Source organism: Pogoniulus pusillus, chromosome 40 (genome assembly GCF_015220805.1).
Source record: "Pogoniulus pusillus isolate bPogPus1 chromosome 40, bPogPus1.pri, whole genome shotgun sequence".
Classification (NCBI taxonomy): domain Eukaryota; kingdom Metazoa; phylum Chordata; class Aves; order Piciformes; family Lybiidae; genus Pogoniulus; species Pogoniulus pusillus.
This window is the reverse complement of record NC_087303.1, coordinates 1,912,674-1,938,965: the sequence shown is the minus strand read 5'-3', so window position 1 is coordinate 1,938,965 and position 26,292 is coordinate 1,912,674. Positions and strand designations below refer to the sequence as shown.

General features: G+C 59.2%; 2 protein-coding genes across 3 annotated transcripts in view; both read left to right on the top strand.

The window, feature by feature from the left end:
- The window catches only part of KPNB1 (karyopherin subunit beta 1), a 32,673-nt gene extending 8,445 nt beyond the window's left edge, over window positions 1–24,228 (top strand). The window contains exons 4-22 of one of the 2 annotated variants that reach the window (XM_064174455.1): window positions 165–365; window positions 1,581–1,733; window positions 3,462–3,521; window positions 4,166–4,255; window positions 5,217–5,327; window positions 7,474–7,575; window positions 9,747–9,971; window positions 10,810–11,001; window positions 12,014–12,144; window positions 13,231–13,378; window positions 14,940–15,011; window positions 16,886–17,030; window positions 17,151–17,233; window positions 17,750–17,857; window positions 19,144–19,287; window positions 19,375–19,480; window positions 21,312–21,426; window positions 22,752–22,913; window positions 23,922–24,228. In XM_064174455.1, the coding sequence (XP_064030525.1) occupies window positions 165–365; window positions 1,581–1,733; window positions 3,462–3,521; window positions 4,166–4,255; window positions 5,217–5,327; window positions 7,474–7,575; window positions 9,747–9,971; window positions 10,810–11,001; window positions 12,014–12,144; window positions 13,231–13,378; window positions 14,940–15,011; window positions 16,886–17,030; window positions 17,151–17,233; window positions 17,750–17,857; window positions 19,144–19,287; window positions 19,375–19,480; window positions 21,312–21,426; window positions 22,752–22,913; window position 23,922 (2,349 nt within the window). In that variant the 3' untranslated portion in view covers window positions 23,923–24,228. Of the gene's footprint in view, window positions 1–164; window positions 366–1,580; window positions 1,734–3,461; window positions 3,522–4,165; window positions 4,256–5,216; window positions 5,328–7,473; window positions 7,576–9,746; window positions 9,972–10,809; window positions 11,002–12,013; window positions 12,145–13,230; window positions 13,379–14,939; window positions 15,012–16,885; window positions 17,031–17,150; window positions 17,234–17,749; window positions 17,858–19,143; window positions 19,288–19,374; window positions 19,481–21,311; window positions 21,427–22,751; window positions 22,918–23,921 lie in introns of those variants that run through there. The other variant, XM_064174454.1, reaches the window with a different exon arrangement.
- The window catches only part of TBKBP1 (TBK1 binding protein 1), a 10,540-nt gene continuing 8,246 nt past the window's right edge, over window positions 23,999–26,292 (top strand). Inside the window, exon 1 of the mRNA XM_064174246.1 lies at window positions 23,999–24,031. Within this exon, the coding sequence (XP_064030316.1) occupies window positions 23,999–24,031 (33 nt within the window). The remainder of the gene's footprint in view (window positions 24,032–26,292) is intronic.

The following is a 26,292-nucleotide window of genomic DNA, read 5'->3' as shown; positions in this document are numbered from 1 at the left end:
TTGGAGCTCTGAGCGGTCCCTGCTGGCTGCGGTATGTGTAGGGGGAGGTTGGAACTGGATGAGCTTTAAAGGTCTTTTCCCACCCAAACCATTTCATGCCTGCAGTGGCAGGACTCATCCCTGCTGCTTGAGCCCAGCCTCATCCCTGCTGCTTTCTCCTGCAGGTTTTGCAGACGTTGGGGACAGAAACTTACAGACCCAGCTCGGCCTCCCAGTGCGTGGCTGGCATCGCCTGCGCCGAGATCCCCATGAACCAGTGGCCAGAGCTCATCCCCCAGCTGGTCACCAACGTCACCAACCAGCACAGCACCGAGCACATGAAAGAGTCCACCCTGGAGGCCATTGGCTACATCTGTCAGGACATTGTGAGTGCTTTTTCCCAGCCCTCTCTTTAGCCAGGGGCGCTTCAAACCCTCCTTCGTTTGGAGTAGAGGCCAAGTGTTGGCTTCAGCCTCTGCTTCCTCTGCAGGAGCTCTCTCCCTCCCCAGCCCTCTGTGCTCCAGGAGCTCTTCCCCTCTCACCCAGCCCAGCCTGGCACCCAGCCCTGCCCAACCAACCAGACCATGGCACTCAGTGCCCCAGCCAGGCTTGGCCTCAACACCTCCAGCCATGGGCACTGCACCACCTCCCTGGGCAGCCCATTCCAGTGCCAATCACTCTCTCTGCCAACAACTTCCTCCTCACATCCAGCCTGAGCCTGCCCTGCCACAGCTTCAGCCTGGGTCCCCTTCTTCTGTTGCTGTCTGCCTGGCAGCAGAGCCCAACCCCACCTGGCTACAGCCTCCCTGCAGGCAGCTGCAGGCAGCAATCAGCTCTGCCCTGAGCCTCCTCTGCTGCAGGCTGCACCCCCCCAGCTCCCTCAGCCTCTCCTCACAGGGCTGTGCTCCAGGCCCCTCCCCAGCCTTGCTGCCCTGCTCTGGGCACCTGCCAGCACCTCAGCAGCTCTCTGCAATGGAGGAGCCCAGAGCTGGACACAGCACTGCAGGGGTGGCCTGAGCAGTGCTGAGCACAGGGGCACAAGAACCTCCCTGCTCCTGCTGCCCACACTGCTCCTCAGCCAGCCCAGGCTGCCATTGGCTCTGCTGCCCACCTGGGCACTGCTGCCTCCTCTGCAGCTCCTCTCTCCCAGCACCCCCAGGGCCCTCTCTGCCTGCCTGCTCTCAGCCACTCTGGCCCCAGCCTGCAGTGCTGCTTGGGGTTGTTGTGGCCACAGTGCAGAACCTGCCCTTGGCCTTCTTCAGTCTCCTCCCCTTGGCCTCTGCCCACCCATGCAGCCTGCCCAGGTCCCTCTGCAGGGCTCTGCTCCCCTCCAGCAGCTCCACACTGCTCCTAGCTTGGTGCCAGCTGCACACTCACTGCTGCTGGACTCAGTGCCCTGCTCCAGATGATCAGTGAAGCTACTGAACAGTCCTGAACCCAGCACTGATCCCTGGGGAGGGTCTCCCTTCACCCTCCTCTTCCTCAGGCCAGTCCATCCCAGCTCTCTCCTGCTCACTGCAGGATGCAGATGGCCAAAAGCTTTTTTTGTTGGTTTTGAGCTGACAAAGAACTTTTCCTTTTTCCTCCAACCCTCCTGGTAGGATCCAGAGCAACTCCAGGACAAATCCAACGAGATCCTGACAGCCATCATCCAGGGCATGAGGAAGGAAGAGCCCAGCAACAATGTGAAGCTAGCAGCTACCAACGCACTCCTGAACTCCCTGGAGTTCACCAAAGCAAACTTTGACAAAGAGGTGAGGAGAGAAAAAGCCTTTTGAGAGCAGTGGGGGGAGGGGAGGGCTGGGAGGTGCTGGATCCATGGTCTGTGATGAGCTCTCATGCACCACTCTGAGGTTTGATGCAGAGTTCTGATGGCAGCTGAGACTCTGGATGCAGTTTTGGACAGGCACTGGTGGGGAAAGCTTCCATCAGTGGGTGGGGAAAGGTTGTTGGGAGGTTTTTTTGGTGGGGGGGAGGTGGGGGTGAAATAATTGTGAGCTGACCTCAGTGTGGTTGATTAGATGCTCTGCTTCCTCATCAAGCTCTGCTCTGGAGCTGAGAGAGGACAAGCTTGGCTCAGCACTTTGAAAGGGCTCTGGCAGCTGTCCAGATTGCACTGTGCTGCTGGAAGTGGTTGGGGGAGGGAGGGCTGGGAGAGAGGGGAAGGAGAGGGAGAGCTGGGAGAGAGGGGAAGGAGAGGGAGGGCTGGGAGAGAGGGGAAGGAGAGGGAGGGCTGGGAGAGAGGGGAAGGAGAGGGAGAGCTGGGAGAGAGGGGAAGGAGAGGGAGGGCTGGGAGAGAGGAAGGAGAGGGAGAGCTGGGAGAGAGGGGAAGGAGAGGGAGGGCTGGGAGAGAGGAAGGAGAGGGAGAGCTGGGAGAGAGGGGAAGGAGAGGGAGGGCTGGGAAGGAGAGGGAGAGCTGGGAGAGGGGGGAAGGAGAGGGAGGGCTGGGAGAGAGGAAGGAGAGGAAGGGCTGGAAGGAAGAAGGGAGGGCTGGGAGGGAGGGGAGGAAGGACTGGGAGGAAGAGAGGGTGGGCAGGGAAGGAAGGGAAGGCTGGGGGGAGGGAAGGAGGGGAGCTATGGGGAGAGAGCGTGGAAGGAAGGAAGGAAAGGCTGAGGAGGGAGAGGAGAGAGGGCTGGGGGAGAGGGAAGGAAGGGAGGAAGGGCTAAGAGTGGAGGAGGAGCTGGGAGAGAGAGGGGAGGAAGGGCTGGGGCGGGGAGAAGGGCTGGAAGGGAAGGCTGGGGAGGGAGGGAGAGGAGAGAGGGCTGGGGGAGAGGGAAGGAGGGGAGGAAGGGCTGGGAGAGAGTGGAACAGGAGCTGGGAGGAAGGTCTGGGAAGGAGGAAGGGAAGGCTGGGGAGGGAGAGGAGAGAGGGCTGTGGGGGAGGGAAGAAGGAGAGGAAGGGCTGGGAGGGAGGAAGGGCCCTTCAGGACGAGTCCCTCTGCACCTCTCAGGGGGTGGAAGCAGTTCAGGTCCTTCCCCGGGGAGCCGCTGGGTGGCTGCTGGTGCAGCTCAGCCAGGATCTCAGCACCAGAGCTGGCTGCTGCCTGAGCCCCTCAGACCACATCTGTGCTGAGCTTTGGTGCCTCAGCAGGTGCCAAACCTGCCTGGGCACAGAGCTGTGCCCCTGAGCTGCCCACCCAGGCTCTGCCCTGGCTCTGGGCTCAGGGCTGAGGTTTCTGAAGCCACTGCTGGAAGAAGCCAGCAAACAGGAGGAGACTTTTTTTGCTCTCCCTTCTCTCCTGTGTCTCCAGTTCCAACATGCTGAAGCCTTCAGTTCTATTTGGACACTTGGGAAGCTTTGGGGGTCCTCTTTTTTTATGGGGGGGGGGGGCAAGAAATGCTGTTAGAGAACTGCTGGCAGCATCTGGGCTGTGCTGTGCCCCTCCAGACTCGAGCTGCAGCCTCCACGGGAGGCTCTGGCAAAGACTTTGAACCCTTCTGTGATGTTTTGATCTCTTTCTTCCCTCCCTCCTCCTTTCCAGTCTGAAAGGCACTTTATTATGCAAGTGGTCTGTGAAGCAACGCAGTGTCCAGACACCAGGGTGAGTGGAGGGGAGGGGAGAGGAGTCCCACCGGGGGGGGGGGAGGGGAGAGGAGTCCCACCGGGGGGGGGGAGGGGAGAGGAGTCCCACCAGGGTGAGAAGAGGAAAGTGGAGTCCTACCAAGGGGAGTCCCACCCGGGGGAGGGGAGTCCCACGAGGGTGAGAGGAGTGGAGTGGAGTCCCACCAGGATGAGAGGAGGGAAGGGAAGTCCCATCAAGGGGAGGGGAGAGGAGTCCCACGAGGGTGAGAGGAGTGGAGTGGAGTCCCACCAGGGAGAGGAGAGTCCCACCAGGATGAGAGGAGGGAAGGGGAGTCCCATCAGGGGGAGGGGAGAGGAGTCCCACGAGGGTGAGAGCAGTGGAGTGGAGTCAAAGCAGGGTGAGAGGAGAGGAGTGGAGCCCCACAGCGGGGGAGGGGAGTGGGTGGCTGGGGGCCAGGGGGAGCTGCCCACCCCTGCCAAGCCTCCACCCCCAGCTGGGCAGCAGGCACCGAGCAGCTCCTGTGCCTGGCGCTCGCAGGGCAGCTGGAGAGGAGCAGCTTGAGGCCGTGGCCAGGCCGGGGAGGAGCTGAGCTGCCGGGGGGGGGGGGGGCGTGGGGCAGGCGGGGGCTGCCCGGGGCGGGGCTGAGCTGAGCTGTGCCGCAGGTCCGAGTGGCTGCCCTGCAGAACCTGGTGAAGATAATGTCCCTTTACTACCAGTACATGGAGACCTACATGGGGCCTGCCCTCTTTGCTGTGAGTACTGCACCTGCTCAGCCTCCTGCCCTCCTCATGGCCTCCTGCAACCAGGCAGGGCTGGAAGGGAGCACAAGGAGCAGGCAGTGCCAACCTCCCCCTGCCATGCCCAGGGACACCCTACCCTAGAGCAGGCTGCACACAGCCTCAGCCAGCCTGGCCTCAAACACCTCCAGCCATGGGGCCTCAACCCCCTCCCTGGGCAACCCCTTCCAGGCTCTCACCACTCTCCTGCTCAACAACTTCCTCCTCACCTCCAGCCTCACTCTCCCCACCTCCACCTTTGCTCCATCCCCCCAACTCCTATCCCTCCCTGACAGCCTCAAAAGTCCCTCCCCAGCTCTTTTGGAGCCCACTTCAGACCCTGGCAGGCCACAAGAAGGTCCCCTGGGAGCCTCCTCTGCTCCAGCCTGCACAGCCCCAACTCTTTCAGCCTGCCCTAGAACCAACCAGGTTGGAAGAGAGCTCCAGGGCCACCCAGTCCCAGCTCTCCACAGCCTGCCCCACATGCACCAGGCAGGTGACCTGAGCAGGCAGGTCAGGCAGGACCTGCCCTTCCTAAGCCCATGCTGGCTGGGCCTGAGCCCTTGGCCAGCCTGTAGGTGCTGTGTCCTCATAGCAGAGCTGCCCCAGCCCTTCTCTGGGCACCTTCCAGCACCTCCACATCCCTCTGCACAACTTCTGAGCTCCTGAGCAGCTTCCAGACTCAGGGGAGCTCAGGAGACAGATTGATGGAATGGGCTGGGAAAGACCTTCAAGCTCAGCCCCTTCCAACCCCTCCTGCCCTGGGCAGGGACACCTCCCACTGAGCCCAGGTAGCTCAAGGTCTCATCCAGCCTGGCTGAGAGCACAACCTGGGGTCTGATTTCAGAGCCTTGAGTCTGGTTGGCCAGAACTGGGGGTCAGGTAGTTGAGGAGCAGTCACTCTCTAACCATCCTCCTCTCTCCCCTGCTGCCACAGATCACAATTGAAGCAATGAAGAGTGACATAGATGAGGTGGCCCTGCAGGGCATAGAGTTCTGGTCCAATGTCTGTGATGAGGAGATGGACCTGGCCATAGAAGCCTCTGAGGTGAGCTCCCAAGCAGCAGTTGGCCCTGCTGGTCTCTGTGCAGACACTGAAGCTTCCTGGCTTTGAACCATGTCTGCAAAGTCCTCCTGAGTGGAACAGTGCAGAGGATCCCCCAGGGGCTGCTGGCTCTGGGGTGTGTCCTCATGCACCACTCTGGGGCCACAGGATGCATGGCTGTGAGAGAAGCAGCAGCAGGTTTTGGGGTCTTCCCTCCTGGGGCTCAGGCTCTGCTTCATTTCTTCACCTCTGTGGCTGGTGAAGGGAGATGTGGAGCTGGGAGCTGCTGCTGGCAGTTCTCTGCAGTGTCTGTTGGGGTTCATAAAGCTGTGGCAGCTTTTGGAAGGAGGTTCTGTAGCCTGATGTGTGCTGGGATGGCTCAGGTAGGAAGGGAGCTCAGAGATAGCTGCTCCAAGCTGCCCACCCTGGGCAGGGACAGCTCTCAGCTAAGCTTGGCTGCTCAAAGCCTCATCCAGCCTGGCCTTGAACACCCTCAGGGAGGGAGCATGGAGTCCCCAGCAGGAGGAGGAGGACACAGTTGTTGGAGTGAGGCCAGAGGAGCCCACAGAGGTGAGCCCAGGGCTGGAGCAGCTCTGCTGTGAGCACAGGCTGAGGGAGCTGGGGAGGAGAAGGCTCCAGGGGCAGCTGAGAGCTGCTGCCAGTGCCTGGAGGGAGCCTGCAGGGAGGCTGCAGAGAGACTTCTGCTGAGGGGGTCTGGAGCCAGCCCAAGGGGGAATGGTTTGGAGCTGAGGCAGAGCAGGCTGAGAGTAGAGCTGAGGCAGAAGCTGTTGAGTGTGGCCCAGGGAAGCAGAGAATGGATCCTTCTCCAGGCTGCACCCCCCCAGCTCCCTCAGTCCTCCTCACAGCAGAGCTGCTTCAGCCCTGGGCTCAGCTTTGTGGCCTCCTCTGGTCTCACTCCACCACCTCTGTGTCCTCCTCCTGCTGTGCACCCCAGAGCTGAGGTAGGACCACAGCTCCTCCTCCAGCCCTTGGCTCTGCATTGTGGCCTCCATGGCCTCACCCCACCACCTCTGTGTCCTCTGGAGAGGGACAGGGATGTGCAGTTCCTGCTGGAGCTCCCCTGCCAGCCCTTCTGCTCTCTAGCTCAGCTTTAGGACCTTCCTCAAGTGACCCAAAGGATTTTTCCCTACAGCCTGGCTGGGAATTGGAAGCTCCTGGCAGGAGAAGAAGCTTCCCTGGCAGGTGTGATGGGAACAGGCTGTGGCACCCAAGTGCTGCTCTGCTGCAGGTGCTGCATGGCAGCTCCCTGAGCTCTCCTTAGCATGCAGAAGAAGTCAGGCTCAGGCTTGCTCCTGCAAGGGCTAACCCTGATGTGCATCCAGCACAGAGACTGAGCCCCACCTGCAGCCCAGCAGATTCTCAGTGGCAGGAAGGAGCTTTTGTGAGCTTCACTCAGGCTCAGGCAGCTTCAGCTGTTGAGCCCCAGGGAGAGTGAGGATAGGAGGGCAGAGGATGGGTTTGTGCTCAGGGCCTGTTCTGGGGCTCCTTTGTTAATGAAACAGAGCAAACTGAGGAGTATTTGGCTTTGGAATGCTGAATTCCAACTGGGATTGCTTTTGGGTGGCCTTGAGCTGCCTGTTGGGTGAAGGAGCTTCCAAAGTTTGGGTTGGGAGGGAGGGGAGCAGGGAGGGGGGGAGGGTGGAAGAGGAGGAGGGAGGAAGGGCGAGAGGGGAGGAGGGAGGGGAGGAAGGGAAGGGTGGGAGGGGAGGAGGGAGGGGAGGAAGGGAAGGGTGGGAGGGGAGGAGGAAGGGAAGGGTGGGAGGGGAGGAGGGAGGAAGGGTGAGAGGGGAGGAGGGAGGAAGGGTGAGAGGGGAAGAGGGAGGAAGAGTGGGAGGGGAGGAGGGAGGGGAGGAAGGCAAGGGTGAGAGGGGAGGAGGGAGGGGAAGGGTGAGAGGGGAGGAGGGAGGAAGGGAGGGGAGGGGGGATGGAGAGGAGGAAAGGAGAGGGAGAGGAGGAGGGCTGGAGGGGAGGAACGGTTGGAGAGGAGGAAAGGTTGGAGAGGAGAAGAGAAAGTGTTGGGGAGGGGAGGGATGGAGGGGGAGGGGAGGAGGGTTGGAGAGCAGATTTTGATCCTCTGGGGGGTTCCCCTCCCGGCCACTGAAGATCTCTTTTTGCCCTCCCCCCGCAGGCAGCAGAGCAGGGGAGGCCTCCAGAGCACACCAGCAAGTTCTATGCCAAGGGAGCACTGCAGTATTTGGTCCCCATTCTAACCCAGACCTTAACCAAACAGGTGAGCTGCAGCCCCTCTGCTGCACACCCCCCGGGAGGGGCAGGAACCTCTGGGGCAGGGTCAGGGAGGAGCAAACTGCAGCCTGGCAGAGGTGACTTTGGCACCTCCTTGGTGCTCCAGAGCAGCCTTGGCAGCAGTGCCTGGTCTGTGATGAGTCCTCATGCACCACTCTGAGGGAATGATGCATGGCTCAGGGCTGAGACTGGGAGGCTGCTGGGGGGGGTCCTCTGCAGGTTGGGTTCTCCTAACAGCTGCTTGGGTTGGTGGGGTCTGAAGAGGTTGGATGGCTCTAAGTAGTGGGGAGGGAGGGCAAGGGAGGTTCTCCTCCCCTTCTGCTCTGCCCTAAGGAGGTCACAGCTGGAGGGTTTGGGCCAGTTCTGGGCTCCCCCAGTTGAAGAGAGGCAGGGAAGTGCTGGAGGGAGTCCAGGGGAGGCTCCAGAGCTGCTGGAGCAGCTCTGTGAGGAGCAAAGGCTGAGAGCCTGCAGAAGAGCAGCCCCAAAGGGCAGCTGAGCAGTGCTCAGCAAGAGATAGAGGCTGAGGGGCAAGAGGCTGGGGCCAGACTCTGCTCAGTGGTGCCCAGAGGCAGCACAAGGGGCACAAACTGGCACCCAGGAGCTTCCATGGGAGCAGGAGGGGGAAGCTGTTTGTTGTGAGGGTGCAGGAGGCCTGGAGCAGGCTGCCCAGAGAGGCTGTGGAGTCTCCTTGTGTGCAGAGCTCCCCCTGGGCACTGTGCTGCTGGGCAAGCTGCTGGGGGTGCCCTGCTGGGGCAGGGCTGGGCTTGGCCTGGCTGAGCTCCAGAGCTCCTTTCCTGGGATGCTGTTTGTGGAGTGGAAGCCCCCCAAAAACCCCCAAATCTCTGCCTGATGAAGAGCTCCAGGAGCTGGGATTCCTGAGCTGTGCAGTCCATGTTTATTTAGCACCTCTTAAGCACTTCCCAGGGACCTGTTTGGCCTGAGCCTCACAGCCTAATCAAAACGAATGGAGTCATTTGCTGCAGCAGGGCTAATGAGGAGCTCAAGCTGTTAATTAAGTCACTCAGGATGGGAGTTCAGTTTCATTTGGCTTCCAGCAATGAACTGGGAAGAGACTTTTGGTGCTCTTTAAGGAAGCCAGGGAATTGTTTTCCCTGCTTTGTGTCTCTGCTTGGATGCAGAGAGTTCAGTTGCAGGAGGTTGTGAAGTGCTCCTCTAGAGCAGGGGAGATGAAAGGATCAGCACAAAGCTTCAAAGGGATCTGAGCTGGGAGTGAGGGGGGAAGGAGCTCTTCAGCTGCTGGAGAGGCCACTCTGGTGATGGTGTGGATCAGGGGAGCAGGATCTCAGCCAAGATGAGAGAGAAGCAGCTTGGAAGATGAGTTGAGGCTGTTCTAGGTGCAGGAGGCAGGCTGAGGCCAGGCTGGAGGAGAGAGGGGCAGGAGGCAGGCTGAGGGCAGGCTGCAGGAGGAGGATGCAGGAGGTAGGCTGAGGCCAGGCTGGAGGAGGAAGGGATGCAGGAGGCAGGCTGAGGGCAGGCTGCAGGAGGAGGATGAAGGAGGCAGGCTGAGGGCAGGCTGCAGGAGGAAGGGATGCAGGAGGCAGGCTGAGGGCAGGCTGGAGGAGAGAGGGGCAGGAGGCAGGCTGAGGCCAGGCTGGAGGAGGAAGGGATGCAGGAGGCAGGCTGAGGCCAGGCTGCAGGAGGAAGGGATGCAGGAGGCAGGCTGAGGCCAGGCTGCAGGAGGAAGGGATGCAGGAGGCAGGCTGAGGCCAGGCTGGAGGAGGAGGGGATGCAGGAGGCAGGCTGAGGGCAGGCTGCAGGAGGAGGGGATGCAGGAGGCAGGCTGAGGGCAGGCTGCAGGAGGAGGGGATGCAGGAGGCAGGCTGAGGCCAGGCTGCAGGAGGAGGGGATGCAGGAGGCAGGCTGAGGCCAGGCTGCAGGAGGAGGATGCAGGAGGCAGGCTGAGGCCAGGCTGCAGGAGGAGGGGATGCAGGAGGCAGGCTGAGGCCAGGCTGCAGGGGGGCAGAGCTGCAGCTCCCTCAGCTTGGCTCTCTCAGGGTTGGAGTCTCCACTCCCAAAGCTGAATTCCTTCCTGCAGAGCAGGTTCCCCGCTCGGGTAGCTCCCCCAGGCTGCTGCTGCTGCTGCTGCTGCCTGTGAGGGGAGGTGAGAGCTGAGCCAGCTGCTGTTGCCTTGGGCAGGATGAGAACGATGATGATGATGACTGGAACCCCTGCAAAGCAGCAGGAGTCTGCCTGATGCTGCTGGCCACCTGCTGCGAGGACGACATCGTCCCCCACGTCCTGCCCTTCATCAAGGAGCACATCAAGAACCCAGACTGGAGATACAGGGATGCAGCTGTGCTGGCCTTTGGCAGCATTTTGGAAGGCCCAGAGCCAAACCAGCTCAAACCTTTAGTTATCCAGGTGAGAAACTCAGGTGCCAGCTGTGGCAGCCAAGGCTCCGAGGGCAGCCTCCAGAGGAGTGCGGTCAGCAGGGGGAGGGAGGGCAAGGGAGGTTCTCCTCCCCTGCTGCTCTGCCCTAGGAGGTCCCAGCTGGAGGGCTGGGGCCAGTTCTGGGCTTCCCCCAGTTGAAGAGAGGTAGGAAGGAGTCCAGGGGAGGCTCCAGAGCTGCTGGAGCAGCTCTGTGAGGAGCAAAGGCTGAGAGCCTGCAGAGGAGCAGCCCCAGAGGGCAGCTGAGCAATGCTCAGCAAGAGATAAAGCCTGGGGGGCAAGAGGCTGGGGCCAGACTCTGCTCAGTGGTGCCCAGGGACAGCACAAGGGGCACAAACTGGCACCCAGGAGCTTCCATGGGAGCAGCAGGAGAAAGTTGTTTGTTGTGAGGGTGCAGGAGGTCTGGAGCAGGCTGCCCAGAGAGGCTGTGGAGTCTCCTTGTGTGCAGAGCTCCCCCTGGGCACTGTGCTGCTGGGCAAGCTGCTGGGGGTGCCCTGCTGGAGCAGGGGGGAGTTAGAGCTTGGCCTGGCTGAGCTCCAGAGGTCCCTTCCAACCCTCACCACTCTGATTCTGACTCCAGAAGCCTCAGTTCTGAAGCCTTACCCCTGGAAATGAACTTTATGTATCTTAAATCCTCCCCAGTGACCTCCCTGGGTCCAGACTGTCCTCTGCTCTTCAGCAGCCGCTGGAGCAGACCTTCCCAGCAGTGCCAGATCCACCTTCCCAACTGCTCCACCTGCTCACATCCTTCCCCTCCTCCTCCTCCTCCCTCCCCACCCACCCACTCCTCACCCCTTCCACTGCCTTGCAGGCCATGCCAACGTTGATAGAGCTAATGAAGGACCCCAGCGTGGTGGTTCGAGACACAACGGCCTGGACCGTGGGCAGGATCTGTGAGATGCTCCCTGAAGCTGCCATCAATGACATCTACCTGGCCCCACTGCTGCAGTGTCTGATGGAGGGGCTGAGTGCTGAGCCCAGGGTGGCCTCTAATGTCTGCTGGGTAAGGCAAAAACCCTTCCTGCTGCAGAGGGAAATCCTCTCCTTGCGTCTGGAGTTAGCACAGCTCCGGGGCTGAGATGGGGCTGGGAGGTGGCTCACAGCTTGGTCACCCAACACACATACAGCCCCCACTGCTCTGGGCCCTTCAGCTGCCTCCAGCCTGCTTTGGGGCTCTGCTAGGGGAAAATAACCCAGGGGAGAGGTGGAGGTTGGGTCTGAAGGAGAGTTTTGGGCTTGCAGGAGTGGTCAGGCACTGGCACAGGCTGCCCAGGGAGGTGGTGGAGTCCTCCAGCCCTGGAGGTGTCCAAGGAACCTGGGGCCAGGGGGTTGGTGGCCAGGGTGGGGTTGGGTTGATGATTGGACTTGGGTCTTGGAAGTCTTTTCCACCCAGAGCAGGTCTCTGAGTGGGTTGGAAGGGACTGCAAAGACCATCTGGTTCCAAACCCTCTGCCACGGGCAGGGACAGCTCCCTCTGGCTGAGGCTGAGAGGGGGAGTTGGGCTGATCCCAGCCCCCCAGGACCAAGCCTGTGGAGACTTCAAGCCTGGAGGGGTCCCAAGGCCAGGTTGGATGAGGCCTTGAGCAGCCTGGGCTCAGTGGGAGGTGTCCCAAGGTCCCCAAATCCAAGCCTGTGGAGACTTCAAGCCTGGAGGGGTCCCAAGGCCAGGTTGGATGAGGCCTTGAGCAGCCTGGGCTCAGTGGGAGGTGTCCCTGCCCATGGCAGGGGGGGTTGGAACTGGATGATTTTGAAGGTCCCTTCCAACCCAACCCATTCTGTGCCTCTCTGAATGCCAACTCAGCTCCTACACAGCCATGAAGGCTTTGGCTTTGTGGTCTCTTGTGACACAGGACAGGAGGAAATGTCCTCAGGTTGCAGCAGGGGAGGTTGAGGAGAAATCTCTTCCCCTGGGAGGTTTGGGAGTGGATTCTCCTTCTTGTTCACCTCAGGAGATGACTTTGTGGGCTTGAAGGTGAGCTCAGCTGAGTCCCAGCACTGCTGCTTGTGTGTTTCAGGCCTTCTCCAGCCTTGCTGAAGCTGCCTATGAAGCTGCAGATGTAGCTGATGATCAGGAGGAGCCTGCAACCTACTGCTTGTCCTCTTCCTTTGAGTTGATAGTGCAGAAACTCCTGGAGACTGCAGATAGGTAACACTGAGCCCAGCAGGCTCCAGCCCTCCTGCTGAAGAGCTTTTTGGGCAGCTTCTCTGTTTCCCTCAGCCTGTGGGACCTCTTTTGCAGCTCTAGAGCTGAGTGCTGCTGCCCAAGAGCAGGGCCCTGAGGTCTTTTGGCTCTCAGCTGGGCTGTGAAATGCCAATCCCTAGGGAGGAAGCTTCCCACGGGATCATCTCCCAGGATTTTAGCCACATCTGGAACAGGTTGCTCAGGGAGGTTGTGGATGTGCCCTGCCTGGAGGTGTCCTTGCTGGCTGCAGGGGGATTGGACCTGTAAGGGCCTTTCCAACCCAGGCAGTGCTGTGGTTCTGGCAGGGTAGCACCACCCTGGAGCTAGTTGCTTGCCCCTGAAGCCCACCTTGATGGGGCTCTGAGCAGCCCAACCTGGCTGCTGATGTCCCTGGGGCTGCAGGAGGGTTGGATTAGGTCAGCTTTAGAGGTCCCAACCCATTCTGTGGTCTCCCAGAGAGGGTAACAGCACTCTGGGAGGTGCGTCTCAGCCCTGGAGACCACCTTGAAGGCTTGATGGGGCTCTGAGCAACCCAACTTAGCTGTGGATGTCTCTAAGACTGCAGAAGGGTTGGGTTAAGTCACCTTTAAAGCTCCCAACCCATTCTGTGGTCTCCCAGTGAGGCTAACACCACCCTGGGAGGTGCTGCTCACCCTTGGAGACCACCTTGAGGGCTTGATGAGGCTCTGGGCAGCCCAACCTGACTGTGGCTGTCCCTTTGACTGCAGGAGGGTTGGATTAGGTCACTACAAAGCTTCCAACCCACTCTTGCCATCCCCCACCCTGCAAGATGTGGACTTGAGGCTCGTTGGGGGTTTGTTTTGCTCCAGTGCTTGCTGTTGGTGCCTGAAGAGGATGGAAATGATTGATCATGAGGGGGGAAAAGTCTCCCAAAAGCAGCTTCCCAACTTGGATTTGCTTCCAGGCTTTGGGGCAGAGGAATGCAAGAGGCACAGCACCAAAACTGAGCTCTTTTGTGACCTGCTGAGCAAACCCAAAGCTCTTTCTAAAGCCTCTGAGAGCTGCAAAGGAATCTCTTTTCTCTTGCAGACCTGATGGGCACCAGAACAACCTGAGGAGTTCTGCATACGAGTCCCTGATGGAAATAGTGAAGAACAGTGCCAAGGATTGCTACCCTGCTGTGCAAAAAACCACCCTGGTCATCATGGAGAGGCTCCAGCAAGTGCTGCAGATGGAGGTGGGGGGAAAGCTGAGCTGGGAACACCTCCTGCAAAGGAGAAGGTTCCAGAAGTTGAGTCTGGTGTTGGCTTTGTGCTGTTTCAAGAGTGAAAAGCTGAGCTGAGGACCTCCTGCAAAGGAGAAGGTTCCAGAAGTTGAGTCTGGTGTTGGCTTTGTGCTGCTCCATGGGTAAAAAGCTGAGCTGGGAACACCTCCTGCAAGGGTGAAGGTTCCAGAGGTTGAGTCTGGTGTTGGCTTTGTGCTGTTTCAAGAGTGAAAAGCTAAGCTGAGGACCTCCTGAAAAGGAGAAGGTTCCAGAAGTTGAGTCTGGTGTTGGCTTTGTGCTGCTCCATGGGTAAAAAGCTGAGCTGGGAAGCTCCTGCAAAGGAGAAGGTTCCAGAAGTTGAGTCTGGTGTTGGCTTTGTGCTGCTCCATGGGTAAAAAGCTGAGCTGGGAACACCTCCTGCAAGGGTGAAGGTTCCAGAGGTTGAGTCTGGTGTTGGCTTTGTGCTGTTTCAAGAGTGAAGAGCTGAGCTGGGAAGCTCCTGAAAGGGAGAAGGTTCCAGAAGTTGAGTCTGGTGTTGGCTTTGTGCTGCTCCATGGGTAAAAAGCTGAGCTGGGAAGCTCCTGCAAAGGAGAAGGTTCCAGAAGTTGAGTCTGGTGTTGGCTTTGTGCTGTTTCAAGAGTAAAAAGCTGAGCTGGGAAGCTCCTGCAAAGGAGAAGGCTCAAGAAACTGGGTCTGATGTTGTCTTTGTGCTGCTTCATCTGATGGAGAGAGGAGGTCACAAGGATGAGCCCAGGGCTGGAGCAGCTCTGCTGTGAGCACAGGCTGAGGGAGCTGGGGAGGAGAAGGCTCCAGGGGCAGCTCAGAGCTGCTGCCAGTGCCTGGAGGGAGCCTGCAGGGAGGCTGCAGAGAGACTTCTGCTGAGGGGGTCTGGAGCCAGCCCAAGGGGGAATGGTTTGGAGCTGAGGCAGAGCAGGCTGAGAGTGGAGCTGAGGAAGGAGCTGTTGAGTGTGAGGGTGGTGAGAGCCTGGCCCAGGCTGCCCAGGGAGGCTGTGGCTGCCTCCTGCCTGGGGGTGCTGAGGACCAGGCTGGAGGAGACCTTGAGCAGCTGAGCCTTGCTGAGAGCTACCCATGGCAGGAGGTTGGAGCAGCTGATCCCTGAGGTCTTGGTGGTGTCTGCTCTGTGTGCTTGTAACTGATTGGATCTGGTGAGGCTCTGAGCAGAGCTTCTCGTGTGGGAGGAGAAGAAATGGCTTTAAAACGAACCTCTGCAGCTCTCAGTGCTGAGGACAAGAGGCAGTGGCCTCAAGCTGCACCAGAGGAGGTTTAGCTTGAACAAGAGGACCAATTTCTTCCCCAAAACAGGCTGGCAAGGCCTGGCTCAGCCTGCCCAGGGCAGTGGTGTGCACTCAGAACCCTGCAGCTGTGGTGCTGAGGGCTGTGGGTCAGTGGTGGCCTTGGCAGGGTTGGGTTAGGGATTGGATTTGATGCTCTCAGAGGTCTTTCCCAGCTTCCTCCTGGCTCTTCCCTGGCTGTGGCTGCAGCATTTTCACACCTGGCTTCTGCTCTTTTCCAGTCTCACATCCAGAGCACTTCTGACAGGATCCAGTTCAATGACCTTCAGTCTCTCCTCTGTGCTACTCTACAGGTAAGTTGCTGCCTCCTCTCTTTTGTGGTCCTAAAGGATCCAGAGACCTTTCTGTGCCCTGAGGATGCAGCCTGGAGCCTGTTGGTGAGGTCTGAAGGAGGGGAAGCAGGATTTTGCTGCCCCAGCTGACAGCTGGGAGGTGCTGCCAGGTTCAGAAGGCTCCAGCAGAGGCTGAGTTAGGAGAATTGAGGGCAGCAGGAATCAAGAGCAGTGGATGCTCAGGGCTGGGGCTGCTTCTGGTGGTAGAGAATCATCCCTTTGCTTGGCTCCTGGCTTGGATTCCTTCATCTGCCTCTCCTGGTTGGTGTTGTCTCAACTGGCACCGATTGAAATGGCCTTGAGGTGAAGCAGCTGAGCAGGGCCAGGCTTGGAGGGCTGCTCCATGGCACTTCCTTGCTTGCTTCTCCCAAGCCTGCTTGAAAACAGCCTCTTTCCCCCCAAAATAACTGCTCAGGAGGCTCAGCAGAGCATCCTCTGGGGCAGTTGGGCCTTGGTGCTGCTGCCTTGAAGCCCACAGGGCAGCCACTGGGCTGGAAGGGACCCTCCAAGGGCATCTTAGGCAGCCTCCTGCAGGCAGCAGGGGCAGCTCCAGCTGGGGCAGGCTGCTCAGGCTCACATCCAGTCTGACCTTGGATGTCTCCAGGGATGGAGCCTCAGCCACATCCCAGGGCAGCCTCTTCCAGTCTCTCCTCACTCTCACTGTGCAGAACTGCCTCCTGATGCCCAACTTCACTCTGCCCTGCTCCAATCCACTGCTCCTCCTCCTACCCCCCCCAAGCCCTTCTGAACAGTCCCTCCCCAGCCCTTCAGGTACTGAAATGCAGCTCTGAGGTCCTCCTGGAGCCTTTTCCAGGCTGCAGAGCCCCAACTCCCCCAGCCTGTCCTGACAGCAGAGCTTCTCCAGCCCTCTGCACCCTCTCCAGCAGGTTCCTGTCCTCGTGGTGGGGGTCCCAGAGTCCTGGGGGGGCACAGCACTGCACCTCTGCTGGTGCAGCTGCAGCCCAGGATGCCACTGGGACAAGAGCCCAAACTCCACCTGGCTCCAGCCTCCTGTCAGGGAGCTGCAGAGAGCATTGAGGCCTCCCCCTCAGCCTCCTCTTCTCCAGGCTGAACTCTCCTCCTCACCAGACCTCTTCTCCAGACCCATTGCTGCCTTTCTGGCCCTGCTCCAGCCCTTCCATGCCCTCTTTGCAGCAAGGAGCCCAAACCTGAGCCCTCCCAGGTGCAGCCTGTGTGTGTGTGTGTGGATTTCCTCTCCCCTCCTGCAGGGTAGGAGAGGTTGAGCTGCAGCTGCTGAGGACCTGCTTTGTGTTGCACTTCCTCAGCCAAGGCTTCTGAGGCTTTCAGTCTGTGCTGTTAGGACCAAAGCTTCTGTGCCACCAGTGCTTGGCAGCAGGAGGTGATGGTCACATTGCTGTGGTGGAACAAATGGGAGCAGGGCCCAGTGAATAACCCAAGCTCCCAAACAGCCAAGGCAGCAGGAAGAGGCAGATTCAGCTGGGGGGTGGAATGCAGCTGACATGAAAAAGGAGCTTTGCACTTGCCCTGACCAAGCATTTTCCCTGCAGCAGGCTGCAGCCAGCAGCTCCCTCTGCAGCAACCCAACCTTGGTCACCAGCATTTGGAGCTGGCTCAGCCTCTCTGCTGAGGTCTCAACACCTGCAGCACTGCCTCTGGTTCTGGTGTCCCCCCCCAGAACATGAGGAGGAGGAGGAGGAGGAGGTGGAGCTGTTGGAGAGGGTCCAAAGGAGGGCAGGAAAGTTGGCACTGCCTACTCCTGAAGCTCCCTTCCCACCCAACCCATTCTGTGCCTGTCTGCTGCCCCTGCTGCAAGGATCCCTCAATCTTCCTCCCTCCCTCCTCTTCCCACCCAGAACGTGCTGAGGAAGGTGCAGCACCAGGATGCTCTGCAGATCTCTGATGTGGTGATGGCTTCTCTGCTGAGGATGTTCCAGAGCACAGCAGGCTCAGGGGTGGTACAAGAGGATGCCCTGATGGCTGTTGGCACCTTGGTGGAAGGTCAGTAAGGGGTGGGGGGAGGGCAGAGCTGGGGCAGAGCTGCTCTGAGCCCTTCTTTGTGTGCTGTGGCTGTAGGTTGAGGTTTTGCTTTCCTCCCTGACTGCTCTTTTCCATCCCCAGTCTTAGGTGGAGAGTTCCTCAAGTACATGGATGCCTTCAAACCATTCCTGGGCATTGGGCTGAAGAATTATGCTGAGTACCAGGTAGGGGGCAGAGCTGGCACCTCCTTGGCACCCCCCGTGGCATCCCCGTGCCACCTGCTCTGCCCCAGAGCCTCCTCTGCTCACAGATGTTGAGTTCAGCAGGTGTGCATCTGGGAAACTCCTCAGCCTGCTGGTCCTTGGGGAGCTGCCCCCCCCCTCAGCCTGGTGGTCCTTGGGGAGCTCCCCCCCCCTCAGCCTGGTGGTCCTTGAGCTCCCCCCAGCTCTGCTGCCCCTGAGCTGCCTCCCCCCTCCTCTGCTGTCCCTGGGCTGCCTCCCCCCTCCTCTGCTGTCCCTGGGGCTGCCTCCCCCCTGGGGCTGCCTCCCCCCTGGGGCTGCCTCCCCCCTGGGGCTGCCTCCCCCTCCTCTGCCTCCCCCTGGGGCTGCCTCCTGTGTGGTCTTTAAATGTCCCTTCCAACCTCAGCCCCTTCCCTGACTCTCTGAGTGCCCAGGGGGGGTTAGCTGGCAGGGGAGGGCCGAGTGGGCAGCTGGAAGCTGTCTGTGCTGTCCTGCCTGCAGGTTTGCCTGGCTACAGTGGGGCTGGTTGGGGACCTGTGCAGAGCTCTGCAGTCCAACATCCTGCCCTTCTGTGACGAGGTGATGCAGCTGCTGCTGGAGAACCTGGGGGTGAGTGTTTGCCTCCTCATTAGCTGGGGACTGACAGTTGGCTTGCACCCCCAGAGGCAAGTGGGAGGTGGCAGCAGCTGAAGTGTGAGGCATGCTCTGAGGATCTCCTGTTTGACAACTCTTTGGCTTTGCTGCTTGAATGGGATCCAGATTGGTTTTGGGTGGGGGCTGGGGGTGGGGGGGGGAAGGGTTTGCGTGGCTGAGGAAGTGGCTTGGGTCTGCCCCTGGGGTGAGACCTGACCTGCAGCCTGCCCCCAGCTCTGGGGTGCACAGCTGGAGGAGGGCACAGAGGTGGAGGAGTGAGGCCATGGAGGTCACAAAGCTGAGCCAAGGGCTGGAGGAGGAGCTGTGTGGTCCTACCTCCAGCACTGCTGTCACAGCAGGAGAAGGACACAGAGGTGGAGTGAGGCCAGAGGAGGCTGCAAAGCTGAGCCCAGGGCTGGGGCCCTGCTCTGAGCACAGGCTGAGGGAGCTGCAGGGCAGAAGGCTCCAGGGTTTGCCCTGCCTCTGTTAAGGGTTCCCTGGGCAAGGACTCAGTTAAGGATTTGGGGGTTTAGCTGTGAGGAGAGTCCAGAGGAGGCCACAAAGCTGAGCCAAGGGCTGGAGGAGCTGTGTGGTCCTACCTCCAGCACTGCTGTCCCCAGCATGAGAAGGACACAGGAGGTGGAGGAGTGAGGCCAGAGGAGGCCACAAAGCTGAGCCCAGGGCTGGAGCAGCTCTGCTGTGAGCACAGACTGAGGGAGCTGGGGAGGAGAAGGCTCCAGGGGCAGCTGAGAGCTGCTGCCAGTGCCTGGAGGGAGCCTGCAGGGAGGCTGCAGAGAGACTTCTGCTGAGGGGGTCTGGAGCCAGCCCAAGGGGGAATGGTTTGGAGCTGAGGCAGAGCAGGCTGAGAGTGGAGCTGAGGAAGGAGCTGAGTGTGAGGGTGGTGAGAGCCTGGCACAGGCTGCCCAGGGAGGCTGTGGCTGCCTCCTGCCTGGGGGTGCTGAGGACCAGGCTGGATGAGACCTTGAGCAGCTGAGCCTTGCTGAGAGCTGTCCCTGCCCGTGGCAGGAGGTTGGATCTGGCTGATCTCTGAGCTCTCTTCCAAGCTGAGCCACTCTGAGATGCCTTCAGGCTGAAGTAGTTTGAGGTCCCTGTGAGTCTGATTTGGTGGCTACAAAGCTCAGTCCCTTAACCCTGCAGGACTCTGAGGTCCCTCCCAAGCTGAGCCAGTCCAGGCTGCATCCCTTGGCCCTCCCCTGCCCTTGTGCAGAGGTTGGAGCTGACTCTGCTGCCATCTCTTCCAGAATGAGAACGTTCACAGGTCTGTGAAGCCTCAGATCCTCTCTGTCTTTGGTGACATTGCCCTTGCCATAGGAGGAGAGTTCAAGAAGTACCTGGATGTTGTCCTCAACACCCTGCAGCAGGCATCCCAAGCCCAGGTGGACAAGGTGAGCCCCTCCCAGCTCCCAGAGAGGGGCAAAGGCTCCCAGAGCCCCCCCCAGGGCACTGCTAATCAGCTGCCTCTGCCCTTCCAGTCTGACTATGACATGGTGGACTACCTGAATGAGCTGAGGGAGGGCTGCCTGGAGGCCTACACTGGCATTGTCCAGGGCCTGAAGGGAGACCAAGAGAACGTTCACCGTGAGTACATCCACCCCAGCAGCCCCTCTGGGCCACAGGGAATGGCCTCAGGGGGCCCCAGGGCAGGGTTTGGGTTGGGCATGAGGAGCAGTTCCTGTCCAGGCTGCCCAGGGAGGTGGTGGAGCCTCTGCCATGCCTGGAGGGGGGGTGGTGGAGCTTCTTCCATGCCTGGAGGGGTGGTGGTGGAGCTTCTTCCATGCCTGGAGAGGTGGTGGTGGAGCCTCTTCCATGCCTGGAGGGGTGGTGGTGGAGCTTCTTCCATGCCTGGAGGGGTGGTGATGGAGCTTCTTCCATGCCTGGAGGGGTGGTGGTGGAGCCTCTTCCATGCCTGGAGGGGGGGTGGTGGAGCTTCTTCCATGCCTGGAGGGGGGGTGATGGAGCTTCTTCCATGCCTGGAGGGGGGGTGATGGAGCTTCTTCCATGCCTGGAGGGGGGGTGATGGAGCTTCTTCCATGCCTGGAGGGGGGGTGATGGAGCTTCTTCCATGCCTGGAGAGGGGGTGATGGAGCTTCTTCCATGTCTGGAGGGGGGGTGGTGGAGCTTCTTCCATGCCTGGAGGGGGGGTGGTGGAGCCTCTTCCATGCCTGGAGTGGGGGTGATGGAGCCTCTTCCATGCCTGGAGTGGGGGTGGTGGAGCCGCTTCCATGCCTGGAGTGGGGGTGGTGGAGCCTCTTCCATGCCTGGAGGGGTGATGGAGCCTCTTCCATGCCTGGAGGGGTGGTGGAGCCTCTTCCATGCCTGGAGGGGTGGTGGAGCCTCTTCCATGCCTGGAGGGGTGGTGGTGGAGCCTCTTCCATGCCTGGAGGTGGGATGAGTGGATGTGGCCTCTGGGGCTGTGGCTTTGCTGGCTCTGCTGGGGGTTGGCTCTGATGGTTTGGCTCAGAGGATCTTGGGAGGCTTCTCCAGACCATTCCTTGAGTCTCCCACAGTTGGGTCTGTGCCTGAAGGGCCAGAGGGGAGCAGGAGGAGCTGCTCTGTGCTGGGTGTCACAGCCATGGGCTGCTGCCTGCTCATGCCCCTCTGGGTGGGAGCAGACAGCTCCTGCACCCACAGGTGGCACTTGGGGGCATGGGGGGGGGTGTTGGCCCTTTTGGGGGGGTTTGGCCATGGTGGGTTGGTTTGTTGGCCCTTGGAGAGGGTTTGTTGGCCCTTGGAGGGGGTTTGTTGGCCCTTGGAGGGGGTTTGTTGGCCCTTGGAGGGGGTTTGTTGGCCCTTGGAGGGGGTTTGTTGGCCCTTGGAGGGGGTTTGTTGGCCCTTGGAAGGGGTTTGTTGGCCCCTGGAGGGGGTTTGTTGGCCCTGGTGGGGGTTTGTTGGCCCTTTGAGGGGGTTTGTTGGCCCTTGGAAGGGGTTTGTTGGCCCCTGGAGGGGGTTTGTTGGCCCCTGGAGGGGGTTTGTTGGCCCCTGGAGGGGGTTTGTTGGCCCCTGGAGGGGGTTTGTTGGCCCTGGTGGGGGTTTGTTGGCCCTTGGAGGGGGTTTGTTGGCCCTGGTGGGGGTTTGTTGGCCTCAAGCAGCCTGTTCTCGTGGGAGCTGTCCCTGCCTATGGCAAGGGGTTGGAACTGGCTGAGCTTTGAGCTCCCTTCCAACCTGAACCATTCTGTGGCCTCGGGGGTGTGTGTGGGGGGGTGGTTGACCCTCGGGGGGGTCTCTGCCAACCTCCCTGGTTCTCTGCCTGCCCTGCCCAGAGCAGGGACTGCTCCCAGAGCCTTTTCCCTTCCAACCCCTCGGAGACCTCCTCTGGCCTCCAGTTTGGACTCTTGCTGAGCTCAGCCTGTGCAGAGGAAGAGCCTCTGGAGGCAGGAGCTGTGTCCCCCACCCTGCCCTTCCCTTTCAGCTGATGTGATGCTGGTGCAGCCCAGAGTAGAGTTTATCCTGTCCTACATTGACCACATTGCTGGAGATGAGGATCACACCGATGGGGTCGTGGCCTGTGCTGCTGGGCTCATAGGGTAAGAGTCCTCCCTGCCCCCCCCAGCAGCCTCTGGACCTGCTTTGGAGGCTTCTTTAACCCTGCCTCACATTGAAGAGCAGTTTTGGGGCTGCTGCAGCCTGCTGGGGGAGGTTTCACCCTGAGGTGTGAAGTGGTTATGTTGGTGAGAGCCTTTGGCAGGGGCTGGAGCCCAGGAGGTGGAGGTGGAAGTTGGTCCCAGGATCTTTCACCCTGGGGCTTTGAAATCATCAAGGCCACTTTGACCTCAGGTCCCTGGGGGTGGGGGTGGGCATGGGGGGTTTGGAGTGGGTTTGGTGTTGGGTTTGGGTTGGGGATGTGGATTTTTGGGCAGGAGGTTGAGTGTCTCCAGTCACAGCTTCAGGGGAGCCTTCAGCACTCCTCCTGCTGCTGGGATCAGTCACCACAGCAGGGGGGGGCTGGATGCTGTGCAGCTCAGACCTTGGCAGTGCCTGGGGAGGTCCATGGCACTCTCTGGGCCCTCAGCCAGGAAGCTGAGGCCAGACACACTCCAGTCATGAGCTGGAACCAGTTGATTTTGCTCCTGCCACCTTTTGGCTCTCTGGAGCTGCTTTGCAGTTCCTTAGCCTGGTGTGGAGGTGGTGAGGGAGAGTGGAAAGCTGAGGCCACATCCCTGGAGAGGTTCCAGAGCAGGCTCCAGAGGGCTCTGAGCAGCCTGCAGAGGTCTGCAGTGAGAGCAGAGCAGGCTGAGACTGGATGTGAGGAACAAGTTGTGCACCAGGAGGCTGCTGCAGCACTGCAGGAGGCTGCCCAGGGAGGTGCTTGAGGTCTCATCTCTGCAGGTGCTCAAGGTGAGGCTCTGAGCAGCCTGCTCTGGTGGAGGTGTCCCTGCTGCCTGCAGGGGCTTGGTCTGGATGAGCTTTGCAGGTCCCTTCCAACCCAAACCACTCCAGGATTCCAGACTGGATTCAGATGTGGACATGAGGAGGGAGTTACTGGGCACAGGTTGCCCAGGGGGGAGGCTCTGGAGCCTCCTAACTGCTCAGGACCAGGTCGAATGAGGCCCTTGAGCAACCCTGGGCTGGCAGCAGATGTCCCTTCCTGGGGCAGGGCAGCTGGAACTGGATCATCTTTTAGAGTCCATCCAACCCATCCTATAAATCCTCTCCTTTGGTGACCTTTGGTGACCTTCCTATGAATCCCTGCTTTAGTGACCAGGAAGCTTGGACTTGATCCCAGCCAAGCCTGCCCCAGGAGCCTCTCTCCCTCCTTGCTGCTGCTCTTTGTGATTCTCCAACCTCTCAAATCCCCTTGGTGGTTAATTTTTTTTCCTCCCTGCCCCATTCTCCTCTGCTGCTCCTGCAGGGATTTGTGTACAGCCTTTGGCAAAGATGTGCTGAAGTTAGTAGAAGCAAGGCCCATGATCCATGAGCTGCTAACTGAGGGCAGGAGATCCAAGACGAACAAAACAAAGACCCTGGCAACCTGGGCAACTAAAGAGCTGAGGAAGCTGAAGAATCAAGCCTGGTAAGGGCTGCCAACCACCCACCACCTCAGCTTGGCACTGCCAGGGCATTGCTTCCACTGCTGAGACCTGAAGGAGCTGCTTGCACAAAGCTTTTCTTCTCTGGGAGGTTGCTGCTTGCTCCTCTGGGCTCCTGCAGACTAAGCCCTGGCTGGGGGCTGCTGGAGCACAGCAAACAGGAGGGAGGAATGTGGTGAGAGGCTCCCAGGGGGTGCTCTGGGGGCTGTGAGGGGCTCCCAGGGGTGGCTGAGGGACTCAGAAGCATTGCTGTGGGGCTGAGAGGCTCCCAGGGGGTGCTCTGGGGACTGTGAGAGGCTCCCAGGAGGGGCTGAGGGGCTCCCAGGGGTGGCTTTGGGGGCTGAGGGGCTCCTAGGATTGGCTTAGGGGTTCCCAGACCTGGCTCTAGGGGCTGAGAGAGGCTCCCAGGGGTGGCTGAGGGACTCACAAGGATTGCTGTGGGGCTGAGAGGCTCCCAGGAGGTGCTTTGGGGGCTGTGAGAGGCTCCCAGGGGTGGCTTTGGGGACTGAGAGGCTTCCAGGAGGTGCTCTGGGGGCTGTGAAGGGCTCCTTGGAGGGGCTGAGGGGCTCCCAGGAGGTGCTTTCCAACCCAACCCATTGCATGACTGATCTTGAAGCTCCCTTCCAATCCAACCCATTCCATTCCATGACTGACCTTGAAGCTCCCTTCCAACCCAACCCATTCCATGACTGATCTTGAAGCTCCCTTCCAACCCAACCCATTCCATGACTGACCTTGAAGCTCCCTTCCAATCCAACCCATTCCATGACTGATCTTGAAGCTCCCTTCCAACCCAACCCATTCCATGACTGACCTTGAAGCTCCCTTCCAATCCAACCCATTCCATTCCATGCCTGCTTCTGACCCTCTCTTCCAACCCATTCCACACCCCCTGCTGCATCTCCCATCCAACCTCCTCCCTTTACCTCTCTGACCCTCAGAGCTCTTTCCCAGCCTCACCACCTCTCTCTGCCTCTCTCCCCCCTGGGCAGATCTGGTACCTCTGGGATGCCATCTGAGAGTTGACCCCCACTGGAGGCAAAAACAAAAACAGACCCAGCTGAAGAAAATGATCTCCAATCTTTTGAGACCCGACCTGGAAGTGAGGAGTGTGCACGGATGCTGAGTGTTTGGGCATGAGAGGATGAGTGAGTGAGGCTTGGAAACAACACCACCAACCACCAACCAACCACCACCACGTTGAGAATCCCACCCCAGCAGCAGCAGCAGCAGCTGGCAGCAGCTGGCAGCCAAGCTTTGAGCACTGGACTTTGAGAAGCAAAAAGAAACCAAACCCAATGAAGTGTATCTTTTTTTTTCCCCCCAACCCTTCCCTTTCCCCTTCCCCCCCTCCTCCCAAAATCTATTCACCTCCTCCCCCCCCCTTCCCAAACAACCCTTCCTTGGGAGGAGATCTCCACAACTTTGGGGGGAGAGGAGAAGAAAACCAACCCCAGCCCAAGGCAAGGCAGGAGCTAAGGAGTTGGCTTCTTCGGCGTCGCCCAGCGCGGGAGGGAACCCACCCAGCCCAGGTGGAGAGGAGAGGAAAACTGAGCTCAGCTGTGGTGCTTCAGAGATCATTTCTTTGTTTTGTTGGATGATTTTTGGGGAGGGGGAGGGGGGGTGGGGGGAAGGTTGTTTTGTTGGGGGAAGGGTTGAGGAGGATGAGGGTTGAAGGAGGGGTTGATGGGGGAAGCAGGAGGTGGTTGGTGCGGAGCTGTCCGAGCGCTTTGCTGGCATCACCTTGGTGGAGGAGGATAAAGGGAGAGAGAGGGAGAGGTGGGGAAGGGGTTGGGGAGAGGGGGAAGGGGAGGGAGAGAGGAGGGGAAGGGGAGGGAGAGGAGGGGAAGGATCTTCAGCCTAGCTGTGGGGTTTGGGGAGTGAGTGTGTGTGAATGTGAGGCAGTGTCCACATTCTCAACTTCAAATCGTTGCAGTTTGGGGCTTTTGCTTTTGTTGGGTTTTGGTTTAGGTTGATTATGTTTGGGTTTTTTTTTTGGGGGGGGGTCTCCTTCCTATCCTCTTCCTCCCTCTCCCCTCCTCCTCCCTAAAAAACAACCCCCTCCCCCCCCCCCCCTCTAACATCCAAGGGGTTTAAACCTGTTGCATTTTGTCGACTGACCCAAGTTGGGGCAGCTTTAAGTGATGGTTATAAATGAGGCAAAGACTGAAGCAATGAATTGGGGAGGGGGAGAGGGGAGGAGGGAGGGGGAGAAACATGGAGAAAAAAAAAAAGTGAGAAAGTAGAGGAAAAAAAAATTCACTCCCTCCCAAAAACAACCCCCAAAGAAAGCAACCAATAAAAAGTCTCTTTCTAGGGCTCCACTGAAGGAATGTTCAGAGCCTCCCATTCCATCATCTCTCAAACCTCAGCCCAGAGCCTTTTGGTTTCCTTCTTGAATCCCTTTAACTGTGAATGTAGAAACTGGGAAGGGGGGAAAAAAGGGGAGGGGAAGGGAGAAAAGAACTCAAACCCGAACGAAAAAGCAACACAAAGCTAAGGAGGGACTCAAGAAACCTTCGATTGGTCCCAAAAAGACTTCAGGGTGAATTTTTTTTTTAACCACCTTCCTCCTCTTCCTCCTCCTAAATCTTCCTCCCCCCCCTACTAAAAGCAGCACAAAAAGAGAGGGGTTAAAAAGAAGTGGTTTAAACCTCCTCCTCCTCCCCAAATCTTCCTCACCCCCCCTACTAAAAGCAGCATAAAAAGAGGGAGGGGGTAAAAAGAAGAGGTTTAAAACTCCTCCTCCTCCCAAATCTTCCTCCCCCCCTATTAAAAGCAGCAGAAAATGGGGGGGGGGTTAAAAAGAAGTGGTTTAAACCTCCTCCTCCTCCCAAATCTTCCTCCCCCCCCTACTAAAAGCAGCGTAAAAAGAGAAGGGTTAAAAAGAAGAGGTTTAAACCTCCTCCTCCTCCTCCCAAATCTTCCTCCCCCCTACTAAAAGCAGCAGAAAAAGAGAGGGGTTAAAAAGAAGAGGTTTAAACCTCCTCCCAAATCTTCCTCCCCCCCCTACTAAATGCAGCAGAAAAAGAGGAGGGGGGGGGTAAAAAGAAGTGGTTTAAATCTCCTCCCAAATCTTCCTCCCCCCCTACTAAAAGCAGCATAAAAAGAGGGGGGGGTTAAAAAGAAGTGGTTTAAACCTCCTCCTCCTCCCCAAATCTTCCTCCCCCCCTACTAAAAGCAGCATAAAAAGAGGGGGGGTAAAAAGAAGTGGTTTAAATCTCCTTCTCCTCCCAAATCTTCCTCCCCCTACTAAATGCAGCAGAAAAAGGGGGGGGGGTAAAAAGAAGAGGTTTAAACCTCCTCCTCCTCCCAAATCTTCCTCCCCCCCCTACTAAAAGCAGCAGAAAAAGGGGGGGGGGG